General features: G+C 41.5%; 1 protein-coding gene across 3 annotated transcripts; it reads right to left on the reverse strand.

Moving 5' to 3' along the window:
• Positions 1-5,043: 5,043 nt before the first annotated feature.
• On the reverse strand, positions 5,044-20,650 carry LOC122832569 (protein yippee-like 2). 3 transcript variants are annotated; one of them, XM_044119451.1, is made up of 6 exons: positions 20,482-20,615; positions 18,174-18,253; positions 13,524-13,755; positions 12,285-12,328; positions 12,056-12,164; positions 5,044-8,095 (listed from the first exon to the last, which is right to left on the reverse strand). In XM_044119451.1, exons 2-6 carry the CDS (start codon positions 18,215-18,217, stop codon positions 8,006-8,008), a joined length of 519 nt encoding a protein of 172 aa, XP_043975386.1. In that variant the 5' UTR covers positions 18,218-18,253; positions 20,482-20,615; the 3' UTR covers positions 5,044-8,005. The 3 variants fall into 3 exon arrangements, with proteins under 3 accessions (XP_043975386.1, XP_043975387.1, XP_043975385.1); XM_044119452.1 differs by lacking the exon at positions 18,174-18,253 and having other exon boundaries at positions 20,482-20,650; XM_044119450.1 differs by lacking the exons at positions 18,174-18,253; positions 20,482-20,615 and having other exon boundaries at positions 13,524-14,044.
• Positions 20,651-21,481: the final 831 nt, after the last annotated feature.

Here is a 21,481-nt window from a genome sequence, read left to right on the forward strand (position 1 = left end):
CAGATAACGGTTGCTCAACATTATTCCAAATATACGGACCCGTTCTTCAAACTAAAATTTTATTTATTTATTTTTTCCCGCGATATCTATGCTGAGAGGAGTCAGGGTGCAGAGTGAAGCAGTGACGTTTCCCTCTGTCCTGCTGTCCTGTCGCAGGCAGAATGTGCTGGGTGTTGCCTGTAAGGAAGGCAGAGCCTCTACTATTTATAGCCTCTGCAGTCCGGAGCTGGCCGTCCTTACAGCAGGTCTCCTGGCAGCAGCGAGAGTCCCTGCACGGATTCAGCAAAGAATGCTGAAAAAGAATTATTCGGATTCCTTGAACCTCTTCACCGCAAGCTTCAGAGGATTTTATTGGATTTTATTTGGCAGACCAACACAAAGTTTTCAAAAATGTTGCATATATCTTCAATCTAGTCCAGGTTATTGGTTTCACAACCCACCTGATTATTACATGTTGAAGTATAGCCAACTTTTTATGTCAAGGTGCGAGACGTTTTCTTTTCAGGGGCTCACGAAGTAACAAACAGCAACATATAAAGACCAAGAAACATGTCGGGCAGGTCAGAGAGGAAGTTGTGAAGAAGTTTATGGAAACTCTCAAAAGAGCACAGTTTAGTTCATGGTTCTATAAATAGTGTGAAACACAACTGCAAAGCTGCTAAATCATGGTCATCCATCTAAACCGACAGGCCGGACATCGGGATTAATTATCAGTGAAGCAGCCAACGGATCCCATGGTTGCTCTTGTGGAGCTGCAGGTGGCAAAACGTGATTCATTGTTGGGGGGTAAAAAAAGAGTTCCTGTTTGCAGTTTTCCACGAGCCGTAGGGAGTGGGACACAGCAAACCTGAGGAATGAAGTGTTTAATTCAAATGGAACCAGAATGTTACGTTTTGGCTTACATGCAAAATCCTGTGTAGCTAAAACATGATGGTGGCAGCATCATGTTGTGGGAATACTCTACTTCTGTTGCAACAGATTAACATTTACGAAAGACTTGAGTCAGGGGACTATAACACAAACACAGCAGCATAATCTGACTCATCATTGCCAAAGCGTTGAGTTGTCCGGGTTTAAGTTTTGATCCAGGCCTAAATGGTGCATTTTCTGTTCCAAAGCAGCAAGAATGATTTTATTTTATTTCATTGTTTTTTTGGGGGGAGGTTTTTTGCTATCTTTTAAATTGAACTCAATCTATAGTCAGGTTTATGAGGAAATCTTGACTTTTTGGAAAAAATGCGAACCAAATATATTTTTAGCCCTCACTGTAGATTGTAGTTGTGTTTTCACTGAGAAACAAAGGAGGTCAGTGAACCTTTTCACTGGGCAGGCGGTGCAGCAGACGAAAACCACAAAACATTTTATTCCTCTAATTCGCGAAAGTGCATTGAGAAGATTTCTGTGACCAAACCCACCTGCCAGTTTCCTTTGTGCCAAAGTGTCCTACTGACCTCCAGAGGCTTGTCACAACAGAGTACCCGCCTCATGATCACGTACCGCAGCACCAGCGTGGGCTTAAGTGCTGCTTTCTAAAAATAGATGCTTTACCTTCCAGCTGACATGAAATTCTTCCTGCAGCTGTTTTTGAGATCCAGGAAAAGTTTGATGAAAAGGCGACTCTTCCGGTCCACTGTTGTCACGCTCCATACAATAGTGGATGGATGGACCGGGTTCTGCTTCGGACTGATTTTCCTCATATCTGAGTTACTTTTCTTGTCCACCTAAGTGGAGTTTTTTCCACTTGTTTTGATCATGTTGTGCTACAGGGTTCTGTTTTAGTGTCTTAAGTTTTTCCGTTACATCTGCTTCCACTTTGGCACATTTTGACCATGTTTTGGAAACGATGTGCATCGGCGCTATGCAGATGATACTCTGGTGTGTGCTCAGATAGCAACATTGAAATATGTTGCTATGTGACATATCTCTTCTACTGAGAAGCAAATAAACACAAAATTTTAATTTAATTTGTATCGGATTGAATATTTTCTTCGATAATATTTAGCCATCTTTCAGATGTTGACTCTTTCAACCCACCGTAAGAATCTAAAGACATTTCTTACATCACAGCTTACTGGGAGTTCTGGATGAGAGGTCAGAGGATGCTTTGAATGTATGCAGGTTTGCTTTGGTTTACTGTCCGATGAGCCGAAACTCACGGGACTTTTATCTCTGCATCTCGCAGGTGATTATGAGCTGCGAGGTATTCAAACAGCAGAAGAACGGCTGAGTCACAAGAGGCTTGAGGAGGGATTTGCATGAGAACTAACAAACAAATTGTCACTGCAGAGCGCAGCAGGGGACCCGGAGTCCTGATGTGTTTCTTAGAGAAGAAAACCTTTCGCTGCATGACCCGATTCTCAAGAAAGCAGAGAAAAAAAAATCTCCAAATAGCCAAAGTGTCTTCTTTCCAATGTGACTGTCAACTGGCTGTATGGATACAGGATGTAAGTGTCTGATCGATCCTGCTGTTTGGTGGGGTTTTATTTATCCTAACCAGACAGCCGGCCCTTTGAACAGCAAGTGTCATCACTCAGGCCGGCCTCACTGTAGCTCTTTGAACAATGTTTTTGTGCCGGCCGGCTCATTGTACTCTGGCCTAGGATTGAATGGCTGACACAGATATGAGGTCACAGCATGAGGAGGAAAAGAAAGCAACCTTCTCTATCCACTGAGGCCTGTGGGCACTTCTGCCCAAGTAAACAAAAACAGCAGGTGTCGCCGCTCAAAAGGAAAAGACTCCTCGTTGATTTCCAATACTTACTGCAACCTATGTATGTAGTTCTTCAGTTATTTTAAATAGAAGTTGCCCTCCGTTGAAAAGCTGAGAGGATGTTTGTGTTCTTGTAAACAGACCCCAAGGAAAATAATTAGGCTGTTTGCACAATGCATCTGGAAAAGTTAATTAAAGCAATTAATCAGGGACAGAGGCATCATAACAGGGCTTGTAGCTGGTATTGTTGTGTTGTGTGTTTTCCCTCTGCAGCTCTCTGAAGTGTCAGTCTGTGGTTTTAGGCTTCCATAATGGATGATCACTCTGTAAGTTATTAGAGAGTCTTTTGGGGTTTCTGTGGCATTCTGCTGACAATCGATTGCATTTGAAGGACACCAAACAATATCACAGCAATAAATTAAATAGCAGTAATAATACAGCAGTTACATCTGAGTGTCGACAACTTTAAAAACTGTTCCTGCCGTGTTTCTTGCTTTCTGAGTGGCCACAATTTAAAAGGTTATAGCTAGAGATGAAAATCTAGCTGTGATTCATCTGGTGTGGGCAGACTTGTCTCCAAAAAGAGATGAGTCAAGTTTCATTCTGATTTGTGGCTAAAAAATCTAATTGAAAAAAACAAACAAAAAAAAAACAAGACTTGAACAGAAACGTTTAAAGAAATGAGACCTCTTTTTAAAAAGTTATGACATTTCTGAAATCGCCGGTTGATTTCAAATTGGTGAAGCTAACATGCTAAAACTAATTAGCATGCTAGCCTTCACACGTTACGTGACGGAGCCAAGTTCACCTCGCTGCAGCAAACGGAAAGGGGGGGTGCTGGGATATGTATTCAAGAAGACACCAGAATGAGTAATGCATGTCCTTGTTTTTACTTCCGTGTGTTTTTGAAGGACTCGTCTGTCACGAAAGTGGAAAAACTAAAATTGTTTTAGTTTTAACAATCCTGAGAATTAGGTCCTGGGATGATAAAGAAAATGCTTAACGTTCCATGACCCAAATGTGATTTGGATTGTTTGTTTTTTGTTTGTTTTTTTGCTGCCACCACAATATATGTAAACATCTGTTAAATCTAGGTTAGAAATTACAATTTGCCCATGGGACAGAGGTGGTCATATTCCCTGCTGCCCTGCATCAAATGTAATCATTACACATGTTCAGTAATCCAGACGGCCAGCCGCTGCCCTACTTCTGGCATCAAAGAAGGACAGACGTTAAAATAGACATCGGCGCTGTGAGGCGGTCGGGTCAGTCACAGAGAAAGACCCAGACAGTGCATAACACTGGCTCCTCCACTGCTCTGGTTTTGGGAAGAGAAATAAAGAGAGACAGTGTTGCTAAGAGACATGGCTCAGTCAAAACACGGCACCACCATCTGCTGCAGCAGTGAGATTTTGTTATCCGGGTTGGACGGAGAGAGGGACAGGGAAATCAAATCAGGAGGCTCACTGAAAACAAATCTATAGAGAGAAAGGAGAGGAGAGGATGGAAAACAGCTGATAATGAAAGATGGAACGAAGAAAAGGCGTGAAAGAGGAGGGGAGTGAGAGGTGGAGGCAGGGAAATGAAAGGGTGGGGGGATAAGTAAGCGCAGCGGGGGATCTCGATTAGTACATGACTAACAGGTATGACTCTTTAAGCACACACTAGAGCCTCCTCCGCACACACGCATGATCGAGTTCTCACAGGAAACATCACACGCGTCGTTCCCCTGATGGCTTTGGCGCTAAAGACACAAACAGCGTCGAGGATAAAAACACACTGCTGTGTTCCAGTCCGAATATAGCAACAGATCGTGGAAACAGAAATATAAAATTAGCAGAAAACTAAAGGAAAATGACTGTTTAGTGGATTATTTAATGCTGAATTTTGGAAAGCCTGTTTATTTCCCCCTAAATATAGTTTTATATTACATATTTGTGGGCAGTGCCAAACAGTCCTACAGTTTTTAGTGAAGGGAGTGGGATTGTGTAAGGCGGCATTTTCCTGGAAAAACAAGACATATCTCCGTCGTGAGACAGATGGTTTTAGTTTGTAGTTACCTTTTTCCTTTTGCTGCTGTACATTCACCTGTTCCTTGTCTTGGTGTTTAGAGTCCTAGTTTTCTGAATCTCTTTTTTGGATACAACCTCGATCCTTTGACTCATCTTAAGTTTGTCAGCCGTAAAGTTATCTTTTAATACTTTCATTGTTTTATGGCCTACCTGCCTCCTGTCTGCGTTTTGGCTCTCCTGCATAATGAAATGGTGATAAGAAACACCCATCAATACTGAAAATAAAGAAACACCCAACACCAAAATAAACACTATACCCCATACAGATATTAAGGTGCGTTTTATTAGATGAAGATCCAATGATATAGTCAACATCAGCATCCTCTTTTTACAAAAGACATTAAAATCGAAACATTTTCAGTAAAAAAGTACTATCATACAGCCAATGTGGGGTACCAGTCGAGAGAAAGCGTGACGTGACCTAAATCATATTCATTCATCATCATATGGATCATAGATAAAACACGATACATTAACACTATTTACAATCCGTAACACAGAGGTTGACATAAACGGAAATCGTCATGATGAATAGAGTAAATAGAATATATGCATATATTAAGATCTTTTTACAAAATCAAAATGCAGTACATGTACAACAGAGAAAGGCTATCCACAAAACTTGGCTTTCAACTAAATACACATCCTCCTGTTTTGCAACATGTTGTCCAAGCAAAGTTAAATCTTTTGTTTGGTCAATTTATTCTTGATGGGTGGGTTCTTTGGTTGTGCTGGATTTATAGTCGCAGCCTCCAGCTTGACCCCCAGCTGCTGCGAGTTACTGATCAGAGGTAACAGTTTGGGTTTAGCTTGAAACCGGAGAGCGCTCACTAGTTAAAGGGCGAAATCTGGAGCAACGTCTACAGGACCCTCACGTTCGTGACAAACAGAGGAACTCGTTTCTTTACTTTTCCAAACCAGGATCAGATCTTATCTGCTGCGAATCGATTTCACAGCTCAAACGGGACGAAATGAAACGGATCAGATTTTGTGTTACAGTGCAGGATTTCACTGCAACACACAATGTTCTTTTCACAAGAAATGTGACGAGGACACAAAACTAGTCAGTTTTATATCATCCACGCGGTGACGCTGCATTTGCATCGAAAAAGAATCCAGCTGTCATAAATGACAATACATACACAGCAGATTTAGTAGGATCCTGGCCTTAGCCAAGAAAAGTTAGAAATGATGTACCAAGAGATGGGAGCTCAAATGTAATCCAGTAAAGTCGACCAATAGACACGTGAATAGCAGAAAAGACATACAGTGCATGTTAGAAGTAGCACACACTCCTACCAAATTGCCGGGGATTTGGGATTGGGAAAAAGAAAAAAAAAATCAGATCAAAATAAATGATCATAAAACTTGCTCCACATTTATTTTAGCATGCAGCAGCTACAATTCAACTGAAAAACAAATCTGCATTTTCCCCAATATCTATTTATTAAGTCGTGTTTGCAGAAATTTTGAAAGCATCAATGGGATCTTAAAGGGTCAGAAAAAGGGGACAAAATAATCCACAGTATTAAATATGTTGGTCGTGGCACGGAAAACCCACTAAAACCAAAATAAATACAGCAAAGAGGCAGATTTTCAAAGAGATCACAGTTTAAAACCTTGCATTAATATGTGTTCCAGTCAGATAAAATCAAAACCTAAATGTCGATCAAAACTCCAAAAACAACTCTGCATCACCACAAGAACACCACACTAACAGTGAAACATGGCGGTGGCAGCATTATGACCTGGGGCTGATTTTCTTCAAGGTCCAGGTTAACATTTCGGAATGGCCTGGCTGAGTCTAGAACTAAAGCTGTGGGATTATTGTTCTATTTTTTCCTAATCCATTTGTTTGTTTTCCAGTTGAATTGCTCTGGGTGTGTTTAAGATTAAAGCTGGAAGCATTTCTAGATATTTTTACAATTTGTTTCGCATCACAAAATCCTGACATTTTAGGAGGTGTGTGTGATCTTTTGAGGGCAACTGTATGAGTGAGTCAAGTACATTGCGTATTTATGCTGCCCCATGTTTTTGTAAGGACAACAGATCAGAGTAACAGCAGTTTCACAGCACTGATCCCAGACAGAAAGACAACCTAACATCGGTACTTTCTACTCAGAGATCTGAATGCCTTTGTGGTCATGTACCATTGCAATAAAAGTCAATACTTTTAGTGACTTTACTCATTGTTTGCATGACAGCAGGGGGGGCATGTCAATGACAGATTACTACAAACCCTGCAGAGCCGCATCACCTTTGCTCTTTGCCCTACAATGGCAGAGAGATGCTCACAGTGTTCACAAACCTTTGGGACTCCCAGACAGATTTTCTGTCCCGGTACGTAACTCTATATGACCCAACGACAACAGTGGACGCATTGCTGCATCCGCAGATGCAAGACATCTAACATGGGAGGAACGGTAGACCCATGTTTCTGTTCTGCAAGAACAGAAACAAGAGGAGCTGCTTTTTTTGCTTCGAGGACACCTTCCTGTGAGCTCTCAGAGAGAGCAGGTGGCTGTCCGTCTGCATTCGTTTACCTTCTTGTTTCGTCCCGGGCTGCATCAGTGGCGAGGCATTGAAGGGATCCCAGTCAGAAGCCAACAAAGCAGCAACACCCGGATCTAGATTTTCCACCGTTTTTTTGAAGGAACAGCCAATGGGGTGGTAATCTCTGCACACAGAACCCTTTAAAAGCCCGTGTGTTCAGGCCCATTCGGGGTCAGACCTCGTCAGGCCCAGATGACATAGCCCCAATCAGTTGAGTCCGCTATAATCATCTTAGGTCTCATTCATGTTGGGGACCCAGTGATCAGCTCTTCAACCAAAACCAGAGCAAGCTGCCAGACCGAGCCACTGGACGCCTTGCAGCTGCTATTTTTAGACAAGGTAGAAGAATCAACACAGCACAGGGAACGTTTCGCGGAGCTGCTTTTCAGAGCTTGTGTTTTATAAAACTAAAACCAAAACGTAACATCTTGTCTATTGCTGGCCAGTCACCTAGTACTCCTGTCAAACTGGGATGTCTGCGACCTCGGTGTGTGTTACCGCACATGACGTGTGTGTGTACATCAAGAGGTGTGTGGATGGGCAGTAAGTTACAGAGGTTAATGGTAAATCAGCCAAACCAAAGTCACACACTCACCCACCGCACACAATCACCCCCACGACTCCCTGCCTCCCTCCCATCCAACGTGGTCGTCACTCAGCTGCTCGCCCCTCAGTCCCAGCCATTGTCCTTGATCATGTGGGCCAACTCGATGATGAACTTGCCCTCTTTATACTTCTGACTGCTCTCGAAAGCATGTTCCTGGAGGGAGTGGGAGAGGAAAGGAGACGTAGCATCTCTTTCAAAAGGTACAATCACATCAGATCACAACGAAACAGTAAGAAACTTTTAGGCTACGTTCACACAGCAGGTCTTGATGATCAATTCCAATTTTGAGCTGAAATACTTTTCAGTTCTTTTGCACGGCCGCTCATACTAGTAATTAAATGTAAAATCATTCAAACGTCCGTGTGAATGGTTTACGTCCCCAAAACAACCCGCATTGCGCAGAAGAAACACAGCAGCATATTTATTGCTTATGGAAGTAATAATGAATGAATGTGTAGTCGGAAATAGGAACGTTGTTATTGTGATTTGTCATGGACTTCATTCATAATTTCAAAATCATATTTTCAGTCATTGAAAATATGACTGAATATTTTCAGCAACATAATTCTTCTGTTGCAGAATTATGATGCATGTCTCCTGTCCCTAACATAAAGGTCGGCGGAAATGAGACATGACCGCTCAGACTGCGGACGCTTTGAAAACTATCAGATATGTATCCGAATCAGTACAAAACGTGGAAGTGGCATAGGTCAGATGTTTTGGGGTGAAACGATTGGAATTGAACTGTTCACTTGCTGTGAAACAGTGGAGCAGCAAGCATCTCCCACAGGCAGATTTAGCCTGTGGGAGATGCTTGCTTGAAAACAACGTATGCTTAAAGACAGGAGTGCTCCGACTGAAGAGAATCCTCATACATCACATTGACAACAGGGTGTTTCTAACTCCAAATAATCTGCCAAAACCAAAAGGCCTGCAGGTTTAAAAATGATCACTATGAATGCTGCTGCGTCTCTGCAGGCTGAAACATGTATTCCTCCCAGGACAGCAGCTCAAACATTTACTAGAATCGCAGAAAGATTCATTCCTCGTGGATTTTCGCATATTTTGTCAAATTACAACCAGAAATGTCAAAGTATTTTGTTGTGTTCCTATGCAACAAAAGCGACATGGAGTGGGTGAGCATTGTAACTATGAACTGGAAGAAATATGATGCAATCATTGTCTTCAAAATAAAAACTTGTATGCAGCCCATTTGGAAGCAAATACAGCTTCAGAAGCAAAGCGTCTAATGGGCCCATAGATCCGATGGAGAGGATTAGTGAACAACCATTTTTAAGTATGGCCACTAATTCCCAGTGGGATTTAGGTGTGGACTTTGACTGGGCCATTCTAACACATGAATCTGATTGGATCTAAGCCAGCCCATTGTCCCTCTGGCTGGATGTTTACTGTCATTTCTAGCTTCAGTGTCAAGTCTTTTCCAACTTCCAGCAGGTTTTCTTCTAGGATTTTACTGCTCTATCCACCTCCCCGTCAACTCTGACCAGTTTACCTGCCTCTGCTAAAGAAAAACAGCCCCCATACATTATGCTGCCACTGCCGTGTTTCACTTTGGAGAGAATGTATTCAGTGCATTGTGGAGTGTTAGTTTTCTTGCACAAAGTTCCTGGAATAAATGTTTTTGTTTTTTTTTATTCTAACTTATTGAATATCTGTTGCTTTGTTCTCACGGCAGTCGGTTGCACTGACTTATGTTTGGGGGTTTCATGTTAAAAGGTAGATGAGTACAAAATGATAGGCGCTGTGAGTTTGTGCTTGTGAAGTGGCTTCTACAGCTTGTCTTTTTGTCCTATGAAAAGTGAAAATATGAAAACAGAACAGGCTCTTAACATTTGGGGATGTTGCCATAATTTTAAGAAAAAGTTAATCTTGATGAAACTGGAAGCCATCGAGTTTCTGCTTTGCGTCGGTTAACAGCCTCCAAACACATTTGCTCTCTGTAAGTATCCTACAGGTGTGTCACGCAGGAGGATGATGCAAATGTTGTGGAGCGAGAACTTCGTGCCTTGTTTTTTTGTTTGTGTGTCTTTGACTGGTTTGGTTTTGGAGCTGCAGAGGCATATTCTCAGATTTCTCCTTGCGGGAGAGCAGTGGGTCAAAGCTCCGAGTCTCTTTCATCTTCTGCAGAACCGCATTTAGACTGCGGGACTTTTAGTGGGTCCTGACAGGAATAGAGACTTCTGAGAAGAGAAGCTACTTTTACTGTCGGTTCAGCCAGTGTTTAACAGGCTCATAAGGAAAATGTTTATTTTTAGGCCATGAGAAAGAAAGTGGAACTGAGTTTAGACTTGTTCTGTGGCTGCTGCAGTAGGAGGTTGGTGTGTGATCAATGAGGCCTTCTGAGGAGTCAAACAAGAAGGAAGCTGTGTGTTTTAACCCTTTAAGGAAACAGTTGCGTGCACTATAGTCTAAACTCTCCCTCGCATGTTAAAAAGGTTTGCTGATGACAGCAACACATATTTAGCTTTGCTGATATATGTAAAAGGCTAACATTAGTGGATCCTGTGCAGCTCACTTACAAAAGACCGAAATAACTCCTGCACTCAGCAAGAAGATGTTTAAACATTGCAGCTTAACACAAACTTCACTCTGAACACAGACAGCAATGTTCAGGGTTAAATAGTATTTAAATATAGGCTGCTGCAGTACTTATACGGTTAGTAATTTGTTGTGGTAAGGTAGTGTGTTGTGTTGCATTATATTTCAGTTTCATGAAGGTGCACTAAAAACAAATCTTGAATTACCTGCATCTCAATATTAATGGGTCGACCTGCTTTAATTTAAACGGGACTTAGTTGATTAATTTTGGTCAATATGAGAGAAGCCGTTGCGTTTGTTACAAAACTGTCTGGACTAATAGTTGCTGTAGTTTCCCTAAACATTTACAACCTGATAATTATGTAATAAGGAGAACTAAATCAATTTACTGGTCCTCTAATAAACTTATTGAGTCTATCTGAAGCAAGCTTTCACTTAGGCATTTATTTCTGTAAGAATCTTTAAGCCAAAGATTGGAAACAATCACTCATTTTGCTATGCTTTGCTTCTAAGAAGCTAAACCCTCTTGTTGTTCAAAGCTTCCAGATTATTCTTCTGTAAATCTTTTAAACTTTTTCTTCAGACCTTGGCTTTTATGTAGCAAGTTTTCTGCCCTGTCCTTGTTCCAGGCTACCACAACATGATGTTTTATTTGCTGTTCTCTGTAGTTTAGTTAAGACAAATTGTTGACGACGCAACTAGTACTCAAAACGTTCCCCACATCTCTTCTTTAAGGAAGATGGCCAAGAAGAAACCGTTGTTGAAAGAATGCCATCATTAGCCAGATTTTCAGTTTGTCACAAACAATCTAGAGGACATGGCTCAAACCAAAATCAAACTATTTAGTTTACATGCAAAGCATTATGTGTAGAAAACTTATTCTGCACATCAACTTGAATTAACTTTCTGCAAGGTGAAACATGGTGGTGGCGGCAGCATGCTGCGGAGAGGGTTTTCTTGAGCAGAGAAAGGGAAGCTGCAAAAGACCAGAGACAGGAGATGGACAACAAACTTAAGCAGACAGCCAGAGCTTCAGTGGAAAGTATGATGAGCTGGAATGGCCCAGTCAAAGTCCAAACCTGACATCATTCAGAATCTGTGGCTTGAAATTAAAGGTTCATAGAAACTCTCCATTTAATCCGGCAGTTTTAAAATATTGGACACAAAGTTTGGTTTGTTTCTAGATGTGTAAACCTGCTGGAAACAGTTGTGATTAAAGAGGAAAGGTGGTTCTACAAGGTATTGCTAAAAAAAAAAAAAAAAAAAAAAAAAAACCAGGAAATGAATAAAACAAGAAGTGGAAACTCTCCTCATGCTGAACCAACCTTAATCCAGAAAATGTATGTAAAAATAATCACAAGGCACCTAGAAGAATCATCTGACCTCCATCTGTCAGCTTGGAGCTGAGCTGCTGCAGTGACCCTCTGAGAAGCGCAGTCCAAAAATATTAAGGGTCCAAATAAAATCAGGTTATGCTACAAGAACAACTCTTCCCCCGCCACCCCCGTTTATCCTCCTCTAAACTTAGACTTGGAATCAGCCAAGGACACTCACATATTTCCAGCCCAGAGTGGTCTTGCAGTTCTCACAGTAGATATCCGCCACAGCATGCAGGCCTGTCAGCAGAACTCTCTCCTCTGCAGGGCCACACCCAACGTTCACCCTGAGGGGCAGACACGAGCAGAGGCAGAGCGGAAAAAGTTTTTAAATCTCAACGCAAGCACGAGAGGTTCTCCATAAATCCTTCAGATGTTCTGAGATGAGTTTTTAGATCAGCACTCACACTGAGTTGAACAGGTAAGCTCTGCCCTGGCTGCCCTGGAACGACTGCAGAGACAGTAGTTGACAAGATGAAGCAAATCTGCTCTTAAGTTCAAAGCACTCCTAAAATGAGGGTCTAAGGGATTCACATTTTGCAGAAACACATTTAGTTAATCATAAGTGATTTTTTAGGTTTTTCCTCCGGAGTCGTATGTTCACTGCAAAACCAAAGCTGCTGTTGCAGAGGCTTATTAAACTGCTGCATTTAGTGCAGCTCAGCAAAAAAGCCTCTGAACACAGGTGAATGTGTCTTCATAATCGCGTTTAAAACGTGCAACTGCAGCCATAATCCAGTTCACTCTCCAGTTTATAACATAATCCATCCCTGTGCAGCGGTGCGGCGGTGGATAATACAAGCCTACAGGTGGATAAACCTGCTGTTTAATTTTGTGATTCCTCATTTGCTTTTTAAGTCCTTGATTTTTTCCCCCAAATGTAATTATTTTCATGGGATTTAAACTAAAGGTACTCTGACAGCTCTCTGCTGTGGGAGAAATATCTTCCTTGAACACATTAGGAGAGGTCTATGAGCTACACAAAACATGTTTATTAAACTTTTGTATAAATTATTGTTAGATAATGAGATTTCAGCCTGCTCAGTTCTGCCCATTTCGAGCTCCTTTCAGAATGAGCTGCTTTACTGACTCCTGTCACTTTAAATCTAAATAAACTGCTGCTGGCCACGCCCCCCATCTCATTGTTTACACTCGCATGTGAAAATGGCTGCAAACAGATGCACAATTACAGTGCATCTTTGAAAAGCAAAAGTGGAGCCCCCTGCACAACCAACAAGAATGAAGCAAGTGCTTTCTGGATGGTAAGTTTGGTCAGCTAACCAAGTGTGCTGGACCGCCTCTTGGGTTGCTAGGTGACGGGCTGAGCTCAGCTATGGTTGCTAAGTAACGACGCAGTTACCATCGAATGCTACTTAACAATCGGAAGGACTCTAAAACGGCTCATTAAAAAAAAAGAAAAAAAAAGAAAAAAACAAAACAAAACAAAAAAAAAACGGCTCATTTTCCAGACACCAAAAAAACCCCCAAAAAACGGTTGGGTTGTTTTTAGAAGCAGGAGAGACCCGAATGGAAGCATAGAAATGTGCAAAATATGAATTTTTGAGTAATAGGTCTTCTTTAACAAAAATGATTGAATGATTCTGTGGCTTAGAGGCAGCGATGGGGCGAGAGCTTCCCCTGGTTACCTTTGAGATGAGCTCGTCGTGGTTGGCCAGGTGAGCTCGGCAGTGAATGCAGCTGTACGTCCGGTGGCAGCTCGGCAGGTACGCCTGGAACGTCTTGGAGCGCGTCATCCTGACCATGGGCGGTGTTGGCGGGCGGTGCAAAAACGGACTGCCGGCCCAGGTCGGCTCACAGGGGAAGCACCGCAACACACAGGTGAGGGCCGTGGTGGGCGGTGGGGTGGGAGGTAAACACCTGGGAGGAGAAAGCAGAGCGGCTGAACGACACCTGGATGAAAACAGAATCACAAGCAGTGCCTTACACAGCTGAAGTTGAACGTCTGCAACTAGTTTCATTGTGCGTGCAGAAGAAAAACCTACAAGCTGCATGATACAGTGTTGAGGGAGGTTTCCAGTGTTAGTTTTTGATTTAACAAGTAAACCAAATGGTTCGTTTTGTTCTGATCTGTCCAGAACTCTGTCTTTCACCTGCTGGCTGTGTCTCCTCACTGGATTTTGACAACCTGTGTTTATTGCCAATGATGCATTTTTCCAGATCGGTGAACTGCAGAACTGATAGCTGTCCTGTCAACAGATTCTCCCAACTGAGCTGTGGATCCCTGCAGCAAACTGAGTTTACTCACTCAACAGCCCTAAATTTTCTGCAGGTATCAATCAAGGAATCATTTCATGTTTTTGCTGCATCACCTTTTTGGCCATTTTGGACATTGACAGACTTGTTCTGTTTTGTATGTTGATAACTTACGTTAATCAACATATCCTGCAATTAGTGGCGGAAAATCATAAGGTATTTCAGCCTTTTTGTGCAAAGCTGCCACTGCAAACTGCAGCATGACGCCCTGATGCAAACCGAGGCAAAGCGACGCTCCTACTTCACACTCTGTGTTAAAAGTCTGCAAGGCTGCAGCTATAATCTGCTTATCCCAGCACAACTGCAAGGATCGTGCTCTGCTCCCTTTATGATATCCAAAGGGATCGACCCTTTAACGTACTTGCTGCTGCGGCCCGGCGACTAAGAAGATTAACAAGTCGGCCTGGGAAGCCGTCCCGTGGGTCAGGCGTATAATCTGAGGACCTGTTGGAGAAACTGTGTAGTGGGCTGAGCTTCAACATCAAGCAGCGCAACAATAACTTGGTGTCTTTTGCTCTGAGTCTATGAATCACAATTAGAGTAATTTCTTTCCCCCGTTGCGTTTGCTGTCAGAAATGTCCATATATATTTCCACAAAGTCTAAATAAAGAAAGAACATACATCATTTCAATAATGTACCACTCTGTCTCCTCTCCCTCCCGTCTGTGTTTACAGAAGCATCTGGAAAAGCTCATAAAATACTGATTGGAAGCCAGAGGCCTCGGTGAGCACAGGACAAACAAGAAGAGCGGGGGCCTGCGCTGCGGCATGATTGTTTTTAGAGCCTGATGAAGGCTGATAAAGGCTGATGGGAAGGACTGCAGCAGATAAATAAATAAAGCACTGAGACATGCCCTTGTTTTCTCTCCTCTGACTCGATGCCAAGAGCGTAGGATCAGGGCACAAAGACACGTTACAGTTGTCATAGCTGAACCTTCTCGCGCACACACACACACACGCACACGCACACACACACACACACATGGACTGATGTTTAACCAAGAGCATGCTTTATCTGTTCAGTCATTTCAGGACAAATGTAAGCATCTTGTCCTCCGAGATCAGATAAGAATGAATCAACACGCTGTCACGTACAGTAAGTTATATAATGTGTTAAATGTAAAAATATGCAGTTTGCACTTTGTGTATTAAGCTGCATAAAATCAGCGCAGATATATTCATAGATTTCACTTTAGGCTCTGAGAGAGTCTGAGGAAATGTGATGGATGCTTTCAATGAATGTAAGAATAAAGAACATTTGCACAAAGTAGATGAGCAGTCAACTCAATCTACCAGTCCAAGTTTCAGCCATTCTAGCTGAACTAAATTTAACCTTCTTCCTTCGCTGCATTTTTAACCCTAAGAGTGAAACAAAATAACTTGATGCACTATGATGTTCAAAAGTATCCCTACACTTTAATTTATTTCACATTTTGTCACATTACAACAAACTGTAACACCTCAGATGACACCACCTCCACAGAGGAACACGGTGTTGGCAGCATCATGCCTTGGAGATTCCTGTCTTCAGTAGGGGCAGTAAATCTAATTAGAATTGATTTGAGGATAGAGTTGGTTTGGGATAAATACAGGCCATGCAAAAAAACTCGAGACTGGGGTGGAGAAGATAATAACGCCAGCATGTGTGAGAATGGACCAGTCAAAGTTCAGGCATAATTAACATATTTTGTAACTAATAATTTTTCTGTTTTTTCTTTCCACTTCACAACTACACAGTAGTTTGAATTAGTTCGTCACATTAAGTCCCAATAAAATGCAATAAAGCGTGAAATATGACTATATTTAAGGGGTATGAGTATTTTTTTCAAATGCTGCAGCAATCAATGACAACTGCAAGATGATATTACAGCTGGTATGTGTGAGTATGTTGACCTCCAGTGCATCATGATAGTGTAATGTTCCCTTGAGGGGCAATATTTACCACCATTACTGCATCACTGTCCTGCATATCACATATCCTCCGGAGGCTCGTGCATATGTAGAAATACGATTCATGAAGTAACTACTTCACACACATGAACAACAATGCTGTATTTGTATAATTACTATTGCATAACTGGTCAAATTACTTTTCTAGTGAGCTGTTTTTGATGAGCTTTAGAGCTAAATGTTCACAAGATTGATGAATCTTGCATGAATTGTGCCCTGGATGAGCACTAGAAGACTGTTTTCGTTTGTTTTCACTGCTAGATTAAAGGTTAAATTAACCAAGACTGCTTTATAGAACCTGTGATCAATGCACAATGATTCAGCCAAGTTCCCAGGCTTGCCTCAATCTGAGGCAGTCCTAAAGCCTAAAACTACTGAAGAACACGCTTTTTGTGTTTTCACAAATAGGATAAAGGTCTAATCAACATCTGTTTAAAAATAATCTCTATTCTGTGCTGATAAATTCACTAAGTAGCTTTGATCTTGAACTGTAATTATGAATAAAATCTGTTCTGAATACTCTTGTTGCCCACTGACTGAAAGGCAACCTGCCTGGTGAGCCACTTGAAAAACCTACACATCTTCAACTGCGTTGTGTTATTTATTTCCCCACTTTTAAGATCAAATATGTCTCAGAGTTTGTGTATTGAGTGGATAAAAATAGCCGGTTTCATCCCAAACGAGGGGAGCCAGACCCAAACCATGGATTGGTGGAGTCTTGTTTTCAGAGAGATGGTTTTGTAACTTCTTCCAGACATTCCTTTTGCTGGCAAGGATGTTGTGCCCTTACTCCCCATGGGGTCGTTTACAGCGCATGCAATTTCTGGTAAGCTTCATCGGGTTCAGGCGATACTTAGGTCATGGTCAAACGTTAGCGATTGGGTAACATCAAATCCAATTGTTTAAAACTTCTACAGAACCCATGCCTCTAATCAGCAATTGTTTCTCAGTAGCCAAGGGTTCAGATCCTCTGTACAAAGCAAACTCTGTTAGCATGCTATCAAATTGTTGTTTTTCTTAGGATGAATAGAACCGTTGCTCTTGCAAGAAAGTCATATCTACAATAACCTCCTCTAGGGGCTTTGAGCCACTGCAGAGTTTGATTCTACCTTAGGCCGGCTCTGATTATCACAGTTTTTCATCTAAAAGTTTTCATACGACTAGTTTATGATGTAAAAGGACTTCCACAAATGAAGCATGTTACATATTAGGTACAAGATCTTAAAGAAACAATGTAGACACGCTGTTAGAAAAAAGTCTTTAACCAGTTTTATCTTAAGAAAAAATGTCGTTTAAGCTTTTTCAAACAAACCCCATCAGCTTCCGGAAACAGAGAATACTCCAACCTTTTAGGTGAGTTAAAACATATTTTGCAAAGCAGCACTGTTTGTTGCCATGTCGATGCGCTTCAAAATGCTGACGCAAACAGTCCGCCTGAGCTGTTCTGAACTACACAACAACACAGAAACAAACTCTGACAGAAAAACAAATTGCATAAACGATCAGATGACCTGCAGCTTGCAGGAATCCAGACAGGGCGAAAAATCAAGATATCCAAAGTAATTTCAGTGTGTGTAACCTTTTGCATCATTTTCAGTCACCATGCCTCTGCCTTCCCTCCATCTATCTCTGTGCCTCTCAGCCTGTTTGCATATTCATTATTTTTCTCTGCTGCCTCTCTGTCTATTCATCCGTCCTGCGGCAGGTTGTTTGAGGTCAGCGAGCCGTCCGTTCTGGTCATTTCTGGGTGTCATCACAGAAAGGGCTACATGCCACGAGTCCCACTAACCAGAAAGGAGCCCCCTGCATACACACAGCGGCAACAAAGAGGGTTACGTAATGCACCGACGCTGCTGCGGATGCTGCTTTTGACCGAGATCACAAACAGAAGAAAAAGATTGAGGGCAAATCTGCTGAGTCCTCCATAAGCTGCACACCCTACGCTGTTCTGACACAATTTGTGCACATGATGTGCTTTTCATCCCCGCTTTCAGTCCACGGTTACAGCCAGACCGGCAGCGCGCAGCAGCATGACATCACTGACTCCACTCCCGACTCGTATCAAATCTCACTGATGAAGGGACGCTCCTGTTTCCACTCCTTCTGTATGCATCATTCTGCGTTGTGATGCTTGCTTTAGGTTCCAGACGTCCTGACAGGCAGACAGACAGACAGACAGACAGAAGAAAACAGCTCAGAACTTGTTGAAATGACTTGTGTTTGTGTAATTTGAAAGCGTTTTGGGAGTGGCTGAGTGGTAGATGTGTTAGACACAGACTTGTGCAACTTTGGTTTGTGCAGACAAGCACTTGTCTGTAGGAGATCACCTTCCAGGGCCTTCAGCTCATCTTCGATCCTCTAACATCGACCCCTTGCTCACATGATTGCTGGCAATCTGCCTGCATGCGCTGCAATGGAAGTAGATCACTGCTGACCTCCTAAATATACTTCTCAGGACTTTATTCAATTGAACTTAACTTCTTAAAAAACATCTCACCATATCTACATAGACTGCCCCTGTTTACTCACTTATTTAGCAGTAGTTCTCAAACCTGATAAGATATGAACACTACAGTTTCCATGCATGACTTACTGAAATCGGCACTAAAATTGGACACGGCTCTTTTCCAGCTTCTTCTTATGTCAGAAAAAAGAGAATAAGGAAACATTACCTCGGTCGCAGGATGCCGAATATATAAATGAACTTCTGATTTACTACATAAATAAGTCACACACGATACTTGACAACCTAAAAAGCTGAAGCAAAATTTTGAAGCTACAGAGAAATATATAAGAATCTAATAACAGTATGAAATCTATTGTGGGGTTTTGCACATAAAAGGTTAGATTTAAATACATTCTGAGCCGCCGAAATACCAAGACGTTGTTATTATAACACTTAAAGCCTTCCAACTGATAGCAGACGTGCTTTTTTGTAGACTGTGCGAGTGGCTTAAATTAGAGCTGCACTGATTGCAGTTTTCTGGACAATTGCTGATTACCATTCTTTAAAAAGCCTGACCAATTGATACTGATTTTGGCTGATACCAATTTTTTATTTTCATTTTTTTGTCTGAAATGTCACTAAATATAACAAGAAAGTCACTGAGTTGGCAACAGTGGGGTGACTATTATTAACAGTAAATGTGCACACATGTCCTGGTGGGCGGGTTTGTCAGTCAAGTTTCTCTCAGAAGAGAGATGAAGATTAATAAGTTTTAGAACTTTGCTGAGGTAGATAAGATCGGCTTCACATGGAAGTATCGGCCGATCACTGGTGACCCTAAATTAAGAAAATAGGGGCCGATTTATTGTTGCATCACTAGTTTAAATAATATATGTAAATGATGTACCTGCACCTGATTTGTATACAAATCAAGGTATGTATACAACATATCTCATGTAATGTAATGTAATCTAATTTAATCTAATATGATACAATGTAAGGGATTTCTACTTTGAAATCTACAGCCACAGAATTCAGAAAGGTTAACTCCATGTGCAATGATTAAGTTTATTGTCAGAGTCAGTTGATAAGCCAATCAACCTAACACAAAAATAATAATATATGTTCTTTAAATCCATATTTTTGCTCCTTTGTGCAAAAAAACATATCTGATTTTATGTATAAGTGGAAAATATTAGATTTATAGCGTAAACAAAGTCAATACAGGGGTTAAAAATGAAGCATGTCCTCCTGGATGTGGGCGCTGACAGATAATGTCAGACAGAAATCTCATCTCGCGGAGTTACACACGGATTAAAGACATGCAGCCCTGGTTGGTTTACAGTATAAATGTGTAATTACTGGTGTGAATCAGGTCACAGGAAGTGGCGCACTTTATCTGGGGCAGAACTTCAGCCACCACAGATGGCGGGGATGCCTCACCTCACACACATATGCACACCCCTACACACACACACTGCTGCCTCTGAAAACAATCCGCAATGATTTTGACAGGTGATTGCCGTCAGCAATCACATGACCTGATTATATGATCGCCCGCATCGATCCCGCTGACGTGCAAGTATGGTGGCGCTACGTGCAGGGGAGTCAGCATGAGTTTTTCTAAAAAAAAAATAAAAATAAAAATTAAACAAAGCAACAACAACAACAACAACAACAGACAAATACAGTAGCTCCAAGGCAGAGAACATGTCAGCATCCCCTTCATGAGGAAACTGCATCAGCTGCTCATACTTATGCAATATGGGAAACTTGACTTGAAACGTAACCGCAAATGTTGCCTTAAGTAGAAGACACCTTAAAGGGGAAAATTGTGAATGACCAGTTCTCTTCCTGAATAAGCTTCAAGCAGAGACATAAAAACAGTGCGTAACAAAAATGCACCACCACTACAGTGGGAAAATTATGCGTACCTTTTAGAGGAGTAAAAACACGTCTCTCCACGTAGCCTAAAGAAAACGTCGCAATTCCTCGTTTTTTTTGGTGGCGGTGCCAATCCTAAAAGCTCTTTCGCATTCCTTCCCCAGGCAAATTTCCTCTGCTCTCCGGCCCTGGCAAGTCCTGCAGAGACGCAATGTTTTGACGCGCAGCGGTGCCCAGCAGAGTTTACTGAGAGACGGACAGAGATTGGCGAGGCGCACAGCCGGAGCGAGATGACTCCCTCTGAACAAATTCCGCGTTTGTAGTTTTATTTAAAATCTTTTCTGCTAGTTTTAGACGAATACTATAAAATGAATGATCAACTGTTGTTAATGTATTATCAAAGTCACTAAAAGTCTTTATTTTCTTTTATGAAAAAGTCGAAAAATTATTTTTTTTTTCTGAAAAAACACGATCCTACTTTAGCGACTCTTTAATTCACATATATCTTAAACGACTGAATCAAGTCGCTTAAGATGCTTCTAGTAGGTCTAAAAACCAGAACCTGGTTTGATCCGAATAATATGTCGACAGTAACGATATATATACTGTATATAAATATCGATAATAAATAATATCAAAAGTTGCAAATATTGAAACAGTCATTCTTCATATTTTATTGACCTTAGTATTGTTTTTTTAGGGGTTTTATTTAAACCAAACAGATCAGATTCATTTAGCAATACACACTGCATTAAACTTTCCATGAAAAGTTTTATTTTTCGTTCCATTAAATTTGTGTAAAAGCTTAGACAGTAGCGTTAACTATCTTGGATCGAGGCTCTTTGTTTTGCTTGTTGTGATAATTGAATGACAAGTATATCAGCCAATCAGTGAACCGCTACGGCATAGCAACATGGCTCTTATTGGCTGAGGGCAGAGGAGAGCAGCCAATAATCTTCTTAGCGTTAAATATCTGAGAAGTATTTAAGCAGGTTGTGCGTTTGTGAAATTACATCTTTTACATATTTAATTTGTTCTCTTAATAAGGAT

This window comes from Gambusia affinis, linkage group LG06, assembly GCF_019740435.1.
Source record: "Gambusia affinis linkage group LG06, SWU_Gaff_1.0, whole genome shotgun sequence".
In the NCBI taxonomy this organism is placed as follows: Eukaryota; Metazoa; Chordata; class Actinopteri; order Cyprinodontiformes; family Poeciliidae; genus Gambusia; species Gambusia affinis.

Bases quoted from the DNA above. Each gene is read 5' to 3' on its own strand.
- LOC122832569 (XM_044119450.1), bottom strand. From the start codon at position 13,889: ATGCAGCTTGTAGGTTTTTCTTCTGCACGCACAATGAAACTAGTTGCA. The intron at 12,165-12,284 runs GTGAGTGCTGAT...TCTGCCCCTCAG, and splicing joins GCTTACCTGTTCAACTCAGT to GGTGAACGTTGGGTGTGGCC. The intron at 8,096-12,055 runs GTGAGTGTCCTT...CACTCCCTCCAG, and splicing joins CCACTCTGGGCTGGAAATAT to GAACATGCTTTCGAGAGCAG.